The 12580-nt window shown below is 38.2% G+C and overlaps 3 protein-coding genes across 3 annotated transcripts; 1 reads left to right on the forward strand and 2 right to left on the reverse strand.

Annotated features, from left to right (window-relative positions):
- The first annotated feature begins 1233 nt into the window (after positions 1–1233).
- LOC127259712 (pentatricopeptide repeat-containing protein At5g62370) lies at positions 1234–4447 on the forward strand. Its single transcript, XM_051287258.1, has one exon. It carries the CDS (start codon positions 1492–1494, stop codon positions 4417–4419), a length of 2928 nt encoding a protein of 975 aa, XP_051143215.1. The 5' UTR covers positions 1234–1491; the 3' UTR covers positions 4420–4447.
- Positions 4390–6375, reverse strand: LOC127259713 (pectinesterase-like). Its single transcript, XM_051287259.1, has 2 exons — positions 5481–6375; positions 4390–5218 (listed from the first exon to the last, which is right to left on the reverse strand). Exons 1-2 carry the CDS (start codon positions 6352–6354, stop codon positions 4527–4529), a joined length of 1566 nt encoding a protein of 521 aa, XP_051143216.1. The 5' UTR covers positions 6355–6375; the 3' UTR covers positions 4390–4526.
- Positions 6376–8914: 2539 nt separating this feature from the next.
- On the reverse strand, positions 8915–10814 carry LOC127259894 (pectinesterase-like). The gene is made up of 2 exons (XM_051287511.1): positions 9824–10814; positions 8915–9735 (listed from the first exon to the last, which is right to left on the reverse strand). Exons 1-2 carry the CDS (start codon positions 10737–10739, stop codon positions 9032–9034), a joined length of 1620 nt encoding a protein of 539 aa, XP_051143468.1. The 5' UTR covers positions 10740–10814; the 3' UTR covers positions 8915–9031.
- Between the last annotated feature and the right edge of the window lie 1766 nt (positions 10815–12580).

The raw sequence follows: 12580 nt of genomic DNA on the forward strand, positions 1-12580 counted from the left end.
TACATGACCATGTATATTTCAGTGTATAATTATACATGACCATGTTGTTACACGGGCATGTATAATTCTACACGGCCGTGTATCTTTCTGTTTCGGTCTAAAATTTTAATTTTTTGTTATATTTTTAATTTTTTTTTTTAATTTAGACATGGTCATGTACAATTATACACGGCCATGTTGTTACATGACCATGTATATTTCAGTGTATAATTATACATGACCATGTTGTTACACGGGCATGTATAATTCTACACGGCCGTGTATCTTTCTGTTTCGGTCTAAAATTTTAATTTTTTGTTATATTTTTAATTTTTTTTTAATTTAGAATAGTTGATACAGTTAAAATGGAAAAAAAATAATAATCATAATATAATTAAAATATATCAATTTTAATTAGAGATTTTTGTTTTTGCTAAATAGTAGAATTTTAGACAAAATCTTCCAAAAGAACATAATCGATAAATACTTATATTTGAACTAAAATTGATATATTTTAATTATATTATGATTATTATTATTTTTTTCCATTTTAACTATATCAACTATTCTAAATTCAAAAAAAATAAAAAAAAAAATATAACAAAAAATTAAAATTTTAGACCGAAACAGAAAGATACATGGTCGTGTAACAACATGGTCATGTATAATTATACACTGAAATATACATGGTCATGTAACAACATGGCCGTGTATAATTGTACATGGCCGTGTAACAACATGGCCATGTATAGTTATACACTCAAATATACATGACTCTGTAACATGGTCGTGTATAATTGTACATGGCCGTGTAACAACGTGACCATGTATAATTATAGACTGAAATATACATGACCATGTAACAACATGACCGTGTATAATTGTACATGGCCATGTACTTTCCAGGTCAACTGCCACGTCACCTTCGTTATGTCTACATCAGTAATTTCCGTTAGTTTTTTAACGGTGGGACCAAAATTAATAAAAATTGTTTATAATGAGACCAAAATTGATTGAAATTATTTATATTTGAACCAAAATTGATGAGTTTTTTATATTGAGACCAAAATTGATAAATTTTGGTTATATTAGGACCAAAATTAATTAATTTTAATTATATTGGAACAAAAATTAATTTTTTTCCTTCTAGCATTTTATTTATTATATAAAATCTAAAATTCACAAAGTCCAACCAAAATTTTCGAAAAAAAACTTAATAATTAATTATAGGAAAAAAAAATATATCTTTGGATCTTAAACATCATTATGTACAGGCTTCGGCGGCCCGTCGTCTTCTTCCTTCTCTTCTTCCGCCGCTGGTCTTTTAAGCATTTTCTAAAATTACAAACCGGACCGGCGGCCATGTGGACTGGTCTTACAAGCACCGTTCTTCGACTTCCAGGGTTTAGCTAAAACCCTTCAAAAATTTCCCCCTTTTCATCTCTTCCACACAAAAAATTCAGTCATTTAAAACCCTAATTTTTCTCCGGGAGCTCTCCCAATTGAGCAATTATGATCAAGCGCAACCGACTCCTGAGCAAATTTGTAAGAGGGCAACTTTTCAGCAGTTGCCCGTTGCCGTCGGATCCTAATGCGCCGTCAATTTCTTCTTCAGCGTCCCGCGCGGATTTGTGCATTTCGTTGGCGGATCATCTCCTAAGACGGGGGTTAATCTCGTCGGCTCAGAAAGTGATTCAGAGGTTCATTGCGAAATCATTGTCCACTCCGGAAACAAATGCAGTAATCGATTTCGCCTTTTCACGAGGTATGGAGCTTAATTTGGCTTGTTACGGCAGTCTTATCCCGAAACTTGTACTTTCAGGCGATGTTCGTATGGCGGAGGCGCTGTATGTAGATTGTATAGCGCGAAGAGGCCTTGAGCCTGGCCCTAATTTATTGAGTTCGATGATTATTTGTTACTGCAAGCTTATGAAATTAGATGAAGCTAAATCATGTTTTGACAGGCTCATTGAATTAGGGATTAGACCTTGGGCTACCTCCATTAACGCTATGATCAAGTGCTTTCTTGAGTATGATAGGATTTCGGAGGCTTATGATTGCTTTTGTAAGATAATTGAAGCTTCAAACATTACTCTAGAGTTTAGTTGTTATAATAGGCTTGTGAATGGATTTTGCCGAAGGGGATTGTTAGATGAGGGGCTTCACATTTTCGATATAATGATTGACCACGGGATATCGCCTACAGCTCACATTTGCAAGTCGTTGATCATTGGTTTGTGTAAATGGGGTCGCGTCATGGAGGCTGAGGTTTTGTGTACAGAAATCGAGTCTCATGGTTTTGTAGTGGACGAATTCATGTACACTTTGCTGATAAATTCGTATTGTAAGGCGCGGAAAATGAAGATGGCGATAAGGTTGTTTATGAGGATGCTGAAGTTAGGATATGAACCTGATAAATACACTTACAATACATTGATCCATGGTTTCTTTAACTTGGGATTGTTCGAAAAAGGTTGGGCTTTACATGATAGAATGATTGGCTCGGGGTTGAAGCCTGGTGTGGTAACTTATTCGATTATGCTCAACAATTATTGCAGAGACCGGAAAGTCGATCATGCTTTGATGCTCTTGGATGACATGCCCCGGCACGGTATTGCTCCCAATGTGCACTGCTACACTGTCTTGATTGCTGCACTTTGCAGGGAACTTAGATATGAGGAAGTATACCGGCTGTATCATGAAATGCTCGATAGAGGGATCGTTCCTGACCACTTGCTTTTCTTCGTCCTTGTCAAGAATCATCTGGAAGGCGATGAGCTGAACATTGCACGTACTGTTTTACAAGCTATCGCCAAGAAATCTTCTGGGAGTGATAGTGTGCAGTCTGCAGTTGATTCGACGAATGAAATTGAGAATCTTCTGGATGATATTGCGAAAATTAGGTCTGAATTAGCTGTTACAGCCTTTAGTATTTACTTGATAGCTTTGTGTATGGGGAAAAAGCTCGATACTGCGTGGCGGTTAATGGAGAATATGGCGTGCCTTAATCTCCTACCGTCCATTGCTGCATTTAATTCCTTGATTAAGTTGCTTATGCAGAAGGGTCATTTTGAGGACGTCGAGTCTCTACTGGAAGTTATGCAGGATCAGGGATTGGTTCCAAACCAGCTGACTTTCTCGATCATAGTAGATGAGCTCTGTAAACGGGATGACTTTGAGTCGGCGATTGACATAATGGATCAAATTGACGAGCGAGGAATCAAGTTGAACGTTGCAATGTATAACTCGGTAATCAGTTGCTTGGGAAGGCAGAGGATGATCTGTGAAGCAGAGGATCTTTTCTACCGAATGCTCGAGTCCGGTATCGATCCTGATCAGACAATCTTTGTCACAATGATAAATGCGTATTCGAAGAATGGATGGGCTAGGAAAGCGTATGAGTTGTTCGAGAAAATGATGGAGTACAATCTCGCGCCCAATTCCCACGCTTACACGGCGCTCATACCGGGATTAGTTAAGAGAAACATGACCAGGGAAGGCTGCTTATATCTGAAGAGAATGCTTAGAGATGGTTTCGTCCCGAATGTGGTTTTATATACTTCGCTTATTAAGCAGTTCTTGAGAAGGCGCGAAGTTGAATTCGCTTTCCGGTTGGTTGATTTGATGGGGAGAAAAGCTGTGGAGAAAGATCTTGTTGCATATATCACTTTGGTAAGCGGCGTTTGTCGAAATATCCGTTGCTTTGACGGGAAATGGTATCTGTCGAACGAAATATCAGCTAAGTCGAAAGAGACATTGTTCCGTTTGCTCGGTCAGACGACCGTTGTATCGAATCGAAAGAGTGTGGGGAGTTTGATCTCTTCTCAAGAAGAACTGAAAACTTTCGCTCTAAAGCTGATCAAGGAGATTCCAACGGCGGCATTACCACCGCCAAACGTGTACCTTTGCAATGGGATAATGTCGGTGATCAGCTGGGCTAGGAGCGCGCAGGAAGGGAACCAGCATCTCGACCAAATGAAAAAAGCAGGGGTACAGCCTAATCAGGTGACGTACACGATCTTGATCAACAGACACATTCACCGCGAGGAAGTCGACCGTGCTGTCGCATTGTTTAACGAAATGAGTGGTGACGGCGTCGCACCTGACCGGATGCTCTTCAACACGTTAATCCGAGGGTTCTGTAAGGTCGGACGGACAGACGATGCATTGTCTCTGCTACATATGATGCGGAAGAGAGGATTTCTGCCTTCGAAATCTTCTTACGAGCTGCTTCTGGGTTCGTTTTGTTCGACGGGATTGAGCTCTCAAGCCCTGAGGATATGCCAAGACATGATCGGACATAAGTATTATCCTTGCCAGTATAACGTCCGGTGGCTGATCTCTGTACTGTGCGACGATGGCAAAGTCGAAGAGGCCCGAGATGTGTGTAGGCTGTTGCTCAAAGGTACAAAAACTAAAAGAGTGTCTTTTTACTCATAGGAGCAAATTAATTTAATAATTTTGATCATTTTTTACATCAATCACCTGAAAAAATTGATATATAAATATATTTAACGAATCAAATCAATCAATATTCAATATTACACTCAAAGCCCTGCCGTGAACGGCACGCCGGCCGCCGGCAGCCATGACCGTCCGGCGATGAAATTCTCAACGGTAAACCTCCTTGCCTCAGCTGGGTTTGTTATAACCCGGTATCCTCCCCATCGGACCCTCCGACCCGTGCCCGAACCCGGACCCATATTTCTGTACTCCCCGTAGTACAGCGTGTTGAGCGCGAAATTCCCGTCCCACTCGAGCCAGCCGGCCGGGTCAACCAGCGAGTCTAAATACGACTGCATAAAAACCGTCCTGGAATACTCCTTCCACGGCCGGCCGAGGTAGGCCGGGAAGGACCGGAGAACCGGAGCCAGATCGGGGGCCGCCATGAACCGGGAGTTGTGGATCGAGATTCCCGTGTTCTGGTTGGGGTCGGTCCGGCCTTGAGCCGTGACGGTGATTTTCTGCTTGTCCATCGGCCGGCGGCCGTAGATGAGGCAGTTCTGGAGGACGGCGGCGGCGTTGCCGAAGATGAAGTCGACGGTGCCGTAGATGTAGCAGTCCTTGTAGAACTGGCGCTGGGAGTGGACGTAGAGCGTGTCCTGGTACCCCTCGAAGCCGCAACGGTAGAAGACCGAGAGGTCGGCGCTCGACCGGAGCGCCACCGCCTGGTGGTTCTGTGGACCGGCGGTGTTGCGGAAGGTTATGCCCGTGGCGATGAATCCCTCGCCGGTAACCGCTGTGCGTTGAAGATAGAAATTAATATAATTTTTTATTTTATATCCTATTTTTCATTACATGTTTATACCAACCTTCTACACTTTTTTATTAAAAATGATAATCTATGTCTTTTTTTTTTTTTTTTTTTTTAGAAAAAACTAACGTTGAAAAGTAAATAAATAAAAATCAAAATTTTTTAGACTTTGAAATCAATTTTCAGTTAAAAATACCAACGCGGTCCAAAGATCAATAAACTAAAGCCGGCGGCAGAGTACCCTTACCCACGGTGGCGGAATTGAACGTGGTGGAGCCGCCGCCGACGCTGCGGCTTCCGGTGATAAACGTATACCTCATTCCATCGCCGACGAGCATAACATTCTTCAATCCCTTCCCAATTTCCAAATTCTCCCTATAAACTCCTCTCCTGACACGTATAACAAACCTGCCGTCGCCGCTCCTCCGCGCCGCCGCGTCGAGAGCGTCTTTTATCCGCCGGAAGTTCCCAGAACCGTCCTGTGCCACTACGGCGTTGGGCGTGAGGGCACCCGACGACGACGTCTGCAGCAGCCTACGATCGCCGGAAGAAAACCACGCCGGAAACCCGTCGGAGTTATAATAATCGGAGCTCTCGTGGCCGGTGTCGCTGCCACCGAGGGACAGCGAATTGCAGATCAATTCGGACACGTTGTGGGAAATCGCCGGAGTGACGACGTTGGGAACGCCGAGCTCGGCGAACCCGGTCCGGCAGGTCTCTAGGTTGGTCAGGGCAGCGCTGAGCCACGTCTGGGCGTCCGAGTCGGTGCATTTCCGGTCCGGGTAGGCCGTCCGGTTCAGCTGCTCGACCGTGGCGTCGAAGAGATTCAGGCAGTCGGCCCAGGCGGCCTTTTCGCGGCGGCTCCGGCACTTGGCGCCGAGGGGCTTGACGGCGGCGAATGCCCCGGCGGCCCGTTCCAGGGCCAATTGTACGGCAATTTTACGGACCTCGGATTTGGTTTTTGGGATGTGGTAATGGCCGCCGGAATTGTGGGAGGAGAAATACTTGCAGGTTTCTGGGAAAGGAGTTTTGTCGCACCAGGAGAAGATGTCTGGGTTGGAGAGAGATGGGGTGAGAGAGAGGATGATGGTGAAAATGATAGTTGGGAGCTTTAGCGCCATTTGATGGATTGTGATGGGCTGGGGAAGACGATGAGATTTAGGGTTTATATAGATATAGATATAGATATAGAATAGATAGACGTAAGAAAATAGAGGGAAGTGGGAGAGTTGACATATAGAAATGTCAAAATCAAATTGCAGTAGGTAATAGATAAAATTTGATAAAAGAATACCAGCTGAGTTCAGGTTTTTGTATGAGGTGATTCCAGCTGGCCATGACTGAAAATTTTGAGAAGAAACAAGCTGGAAGGTTTTGTGTATAGGAGTATATAAAATAGCTTCCATCGTGTCTCGAAAATTTATTTATTTAAGACTATATCACGATTCACTATTAATATAAACAAAAAGCAAAAAAAAAAAAAAAAAAAAAAAAAAAAAAAGAAAGAAATACAATGTATAGGTATTCATACAATATATAAGGCCGGATAGCAGCTGCGAATTTCCACGTCATAAAAAAATAATAATAAATACATCAAAATAATTGCGTAGAACACCCTTTGGATTTCACATTCGATTGACGTAGCCGATGATGTCTCAATGTTGAGAGGAAAAAGGCAAAGAAATGGAAGTAATGGTAATGAAAAATCCATCGACATTGCCTACTCTATACGAGGCCACTTCGAGATTGAATCAAAATTTCACCTTCGATTTTTCGGTACTTGCATCATATTTTTTTCCAAAGGCAAAGGGAGATGACCTCAAAAATGGGGGATAATACTTTCTTCCTCACATGAAAGGAATAGTATTTGTATTTTGCACGTAAATTTTTTAATATTAGTATTATATTGATTTGTAGTGAAATAGACACAAGTACTTTTATTAGTACTGTGTAATATAAAAATAATAATATTTATTTAATATATTATAAATTATTAGAAAGTTTATTACGTTAGATAAATAATATAATTATTGAATTAGAAAACAAACACCCTTATTTTGAACCGAACTAAATGAAAATTAATACTCTTCTTATGGGACAAAATAAATAATATTTTAATATTAAAATATAAGATAAATAAAAAATAAAATATAAATATTATAGATATGTTTTTAAAATTTGATAAAATGTTGTAATGATAAGTAAAAGAGAGAGTAACAGATCAATTATTATTTACTAAACTATGAAAAATAGAATTATTGATTATGAATTTTACATCAGTTTGACGAACATAATATTATCAACATGATTTTTCTTACTTAATGAAAATTTTCTAAAACACAGTATTAATTTATATTCTCTCTTTAAAAAACACGATATAGTATATTTACTTTATATTTAATACTATATTTTATTAAAAATTATTTTATTAACAGTTATATATATTATATAAAAATTATTAAATTAATTTATTTTTTTTAACTCTAAAAAAAGACATCCATACACATATTTTAAATTTAAATTATGGGCTAAGGATTTGAGTTTCAATCATATAAACAGATTCGTTACGCATGGAATTAAATTAAAAACATAAGAAGTCAATAATAATCACAGACCGTTGGATGTTTTGACTTAGTGAAAGCACAGCCGTTGATTAGAGAAGCGTAACCGCGTGGGAATGGGATTCAGTCAAGGGTGTGGATTGAGACAAGATCGACGTGCACCCAATCAACGTTTTGCAATTTTGGTCAATATTCCCTTCCTCTGTATAATGTAAATATCATTACAAATTATGCAGTTCAAAATTGTCGAGAATTGCAAAAAGTTGAAATATATGGTGTAAACTTATATATATATATATATAAGTTTTCCAAAATTAAGGGAATATTTTGAAAATATTAAAACAAAGTGGTTATTTTATGTAACATTTTATTAGAAACAAATCTCTCTTAACTATGCGGAAAATATACATATTTCTATTTTAAATTTTTTTATTATAAAATAATTCTCTTTTTAAATATCTCACTTTTTTTTTTTTTATCAATATTCCTTTTTTACCATTATACCATTATTTTTATATTAAAATAAAAGAATAAAATTGTCTTTATACTATTTTTAAATATCTATTATAATTAACATATTCCATGTTCTATAAGAAAGATATTAATTGTACTACATACCTAATATAATTAATAGTCTTATAACTTTAAATATATTAGACAAATATCATTATTTTATATTAGACAATCTGATAGGGATATTTTTATCTTTTTCACTATAAACCATTATAATACTAATATTAAAAAATTTATGTACAAAAAATAAATATTGTTCTTCTTCCGGAGCAGAGGTAGTATTATTATTTTTTAAACTTTACGCTAAAAATAAATATTTACTTGTCAACGAAGGGAGTATATTTTTGTAAGATTTTAATTTTACTACTCATAAAAATTATTTCTTAAAAAAATATCAAATATTTATTTTTTACTTTATATTATATTAAAAATTCATTTTAAATTAAAATAAAACATCAATAATTATTTATATCATATCATATTATTATTTGAATTTAAAATTTTACTATTTAAATATCGAACTTAAAAGCCAAACCTCAAACATACTCACCCTTAATAAAATATTTTTTTAAAAGAAAAAATAATTATTCTTTATAAAGAGTGCTACAAGTTCTTAAAATGTATGTAAACAAAGCCCAAGAATTTCGGGTATACGTTTATTATATAGGCATTTATATGTTACATCATTTTTACAAAATGAATAATTAATTCATAAAAATATATGCTACAATCGTAGCAACCCGGCAGTAAATGGCACTCCAGTTCGGGGCAGCCACGCACCACCCGATATCAGACCCGACACCGTAAACCCGGCCACCTCTTTCGGATTCGTCAACACATGGTAACCCGTCCAGTTCACCCGACCCGCCGTAGAAGCACCCGGCCCGAAATTCTCATACTCCCCGTAGTACAAAGTGGTCAAGGCGAAATCGGAGTCACCCCACCGCGACCATCCCTCCGGCGCCACCAAATCATCCAGATAACTCTGCATCACCACCGTCCGTGAGTACTCCTGCCACGGACGGCCCAGATACGTCCTCACGGATCCGACAACGGGCTCCAGATCCGGCGCAGCGTGGATCCGACAGTACTGGATCGACACGCCCGTGTTCTGAAATGGGTCGCCACGGCCCTGCGCGACAATGGTGTTCGCCTGGCCGAGCAACGGCCGCCGCACGTAGATGACGCAGTTCTGGAAGACGACGGCGGCGTTGCCGAAGATGAAATCGACGGTGCCGTAGACCACGCAGTGTTTGAAGAATTGGCGCTGCGCCTGGACAAAAAGCGTGTCCTGGTAACCCTCGAAGGCACAGGCATAGAACACCGATAGATCGGAGGCTGACCGGAGCGCCGCTGCCTGGCCGCCGGCAGCCCCGGCGGTGTTGCGGAATGTGATCCCTCTCGCCATAAATCCAGCGGCGTCAATACCTAATCGAATCGGGAATTGTCAATTAATTATTAAACCTGTAATTATCTGACAGAAAATTATTCGATTGATAATTAATTAATTAATTACCTACGGTGGCGGAGCTGTGGGTGGTGAAACCACCGGAGGAGCTGCGGTTGCCGGAGATGACGGTACGCCGGATGCCGTCGCCGACCAGCGTGACGTTAGACATAGTTCTGTTGATCAAAACGTTCTCCGTGTAAACCCCCGTTTTCACATAGACGACAACCCGCCCGGACCCGACCCGTTCCGAGACTGCGTAGTCAATCGCGGCCTGGATGGATGTGAACTGACCCGACCCATCAAGTGAAACGACGGCGTTTGCCTGGGACTTGATGGCGGCGGCGTTCTGCACCAGCCTCCGGTCACGTGACGTCATCCACTTGGGGAATCCGTGCCGAGTCACGTGCTTATCATCACTGTCGTTGCCGAGGAGTGCTCCGTTTGCCGCGAGACTATTTCTGATCAGCTCTGAAACGTTTTCCAACAAAACCGGCGACTTAAAATTCCCGAATTTGGGGGAATAGTCAAACCCTAATCTGTTACAGATTTCGACGTTGGTCATGGCTGCGCTGAGCCATGTCTGAAAATCCGAAACCTCGTAACTGGCATTTGTCCGAATGCTATGGAGAGTGGTGTTTAATTGAGCAATCGTATCGTCGACGAGACTGCTGCAGTCTCTATCCACAATCTGGCTTCCATGGAAGCCGAGCTTCACGGCTCGGCTTTGGGCGTCGACGGCTCTGTCCATGGCGGCTTGGATGGTCCGGGTCCGGAAATCCTCCTGGGAAGAAATCGGGTCAGGGTCGTGGGTAACGAAGTAGTTGCAGGTGTCCGGGTGTGGAGTAGTGCTGCACCATTCCCGGATGCCCTTTTTGGTAATTTCACCATCGGCAGCCATAGCATCCTGCCTGCTACAGCATATGTAATAAGAAAACAAGAAGACGATGAAAGATGACAAAGGTGTGTTTATTAATTTCGACATAGCTGTGGCTGGTTAAAGCTCGATCGAGCTAATTGAAACTGAGCTGTTTCTGATTTAAAATAGGGTTTATTTTTTTCTTTTGTTTGTGTTTGTGTTTGTATATGTATGTATATATATGTGACATGATGCAAGAATTATTGTGGTGTGCTATATAGGTTTCTTAATCTTGAAAATGAAGATATCCTCCTGATCCATGATGTTTTTAGGAATACTACAATTTCACTCCTTAGGGCTGCACGATCGATGAAGATGATGAATAGCAGCAACTAATGTTCAATATATATTATGTAATTCAATGTATATTAGATACTATTATGTATAATACACATTTGACATTCAATATGTTAAATATTAATATAATTTGTCTCTGTAAGAAATGACATAATGGTATAAGATAAATTTATGACTATGGTAACACACGAACGAAGGAAAAAAAAAAAAAAAAAAAAGAAAACCCTAATAACATATTCAATAACTTTAATTTCCTTACTGTAGCCATATATGTGTATGTATAAATCTAATTGATAAAAATAAAAAATAAAAGAAAAAACCCTAATTCCATGAATTTAGTCCGATCGAGTAAATTGTGAATTAGAATTGATAGCATTATCATTAATTTAAGTGTACAAGTTCTGCCGCTGCGCCGTCGTCATTTAATTTAATTTACTCAATCATTGTGTGAAGTTTAATGAAGCTAAGACTGCTGACTGCTGACTGCTGAATATTAATTAATCTTAAAGTCACAAAGCAGCTGAATTTAATTTAATTAATTCATTCGTACACATATGGTGTGACAAATATTCTACGTACTCTGAATGCTTAAAATTAATTAACTAAACCCAAGATCATCATCATATGTGTACGAAATCAAGCATTTAATTTGCCTGCATGCAGCGCTTGGCGTTTGTTTTAATTTAATTACGATCTTGGTAATTAATTACATAAACCATTCTATTATAATTTAAAATTCCTGGATTATATATTTCTGAATAAATAAATTGGGTTGAAGTCATGTACAGGTTTTGGTTGATTTGGATGGACTTAAATCTTAATTTTATATGTTTGTAAGATACGACATACATTAATTAATATAATTATGTGAAGTAATATGCAAGTATTTTCATTCACTTTACGTGATACTGTTTCATTATTTCATTCACAATATATTTGACATTGTTCACACTTTACATTTAATAATAACAACAACAATAATAATAATAATAATAATAATAATAATAATAATAATAATAATAAATTTATTAATTATTAAATTATGAGGGATTTATTTTTTTGGGCGTATTTAGGCCAGCCCAATATTGGTTGAGCCCATTACTAAGGTCCATATGGTTACAATGTAAAATAGTAATTAGTTATTGGGCTTTACAACTAATATGTATGGCATGTTTATTATAGCTTTTTGGATATCTTTTTGTTTCTTAATTTTGAAATATTATTTTTTTTAAATGAAAATAAGTATTGAAACTGATATTTTAAATAAAAATTATGGTATAAATAATATTTTTGAGTAAAAAGAAGAATTTAGTATAGATTCTATAGTATAAATTACAATCAAATCAGCATCATGCTGATTTTACTTTATTAATACAAATCAATAAGGCTAATAGTTCATTCATATACATATATAGCATAATATAATAGTGTATTATATAGAAGTATGTAATATACAGTTTATATACTCCCTCCGTCCAAACAATAAGTATACATTTACTTTTTACGTGGAGTTTAAGAAATAATAATAATTTAATTATAGTGGGTAAGTAAAAGTAGTGTAATGATATTTTTGCTCTTATTTTTTTTATATACTTTTTGGTATAAAAAAG

This window comes from Andrographis paniculata, unplaced genomic scaffold (genome assembly GCF_009805555.1).
Source record: "Andrographis paniculata isolate CXL003 unplaced genomic scaffold, ASM980555v1 Contig60END, whole genome shotgun sequence".
Taxonomy (NCBI): domain Eukaryota; kingdom Viridiplantae; phylum Streptophyta; class Magnoliopsida; order Lamiales; family Acanthaceae; genus Andrographis; species Andrographis paniculata.

Excerpts from the sequence above, each read along its gene's own strand:
- LOC127259894 (XM_051287511.1), bottom strand. The coding sequence starts at position 10,739 with ATGTCGAAATTAATAAACACACCTTTGTCATCTTTCATCGTCTTCTTG. Across the intron at positions 9,736-9,823 it reads CCACAGCTCCGCCACCGTAG|GTATTGACGCCGCTGGATTT; the intron begins GTAATTAATTAA and ends CGATTCGATTAG.
- LOC127259713 (XM_051287259.1), bottom strand. The coding sequence starts at position 6,354 with ATGGCGCTAAAGCTCCCAACTATCATTTTCACCATCATCCTCTCTCTC. Across the intron at positions 5,219-5,480 it reads GTTCAATTCCGCCACCGTGG|CGGTTACCGGCGAGGGATTC; the intron begins GTAAGGGTACTC and ends TTCAACGCACAG.
- LOC127259712 (XM_051287258.1), top strand. The coding sequence starts at position 1,492 with ATGATCAAGCGCAACCGACTCCTGAGCAAATTTGTAAGAGGGCAACTT.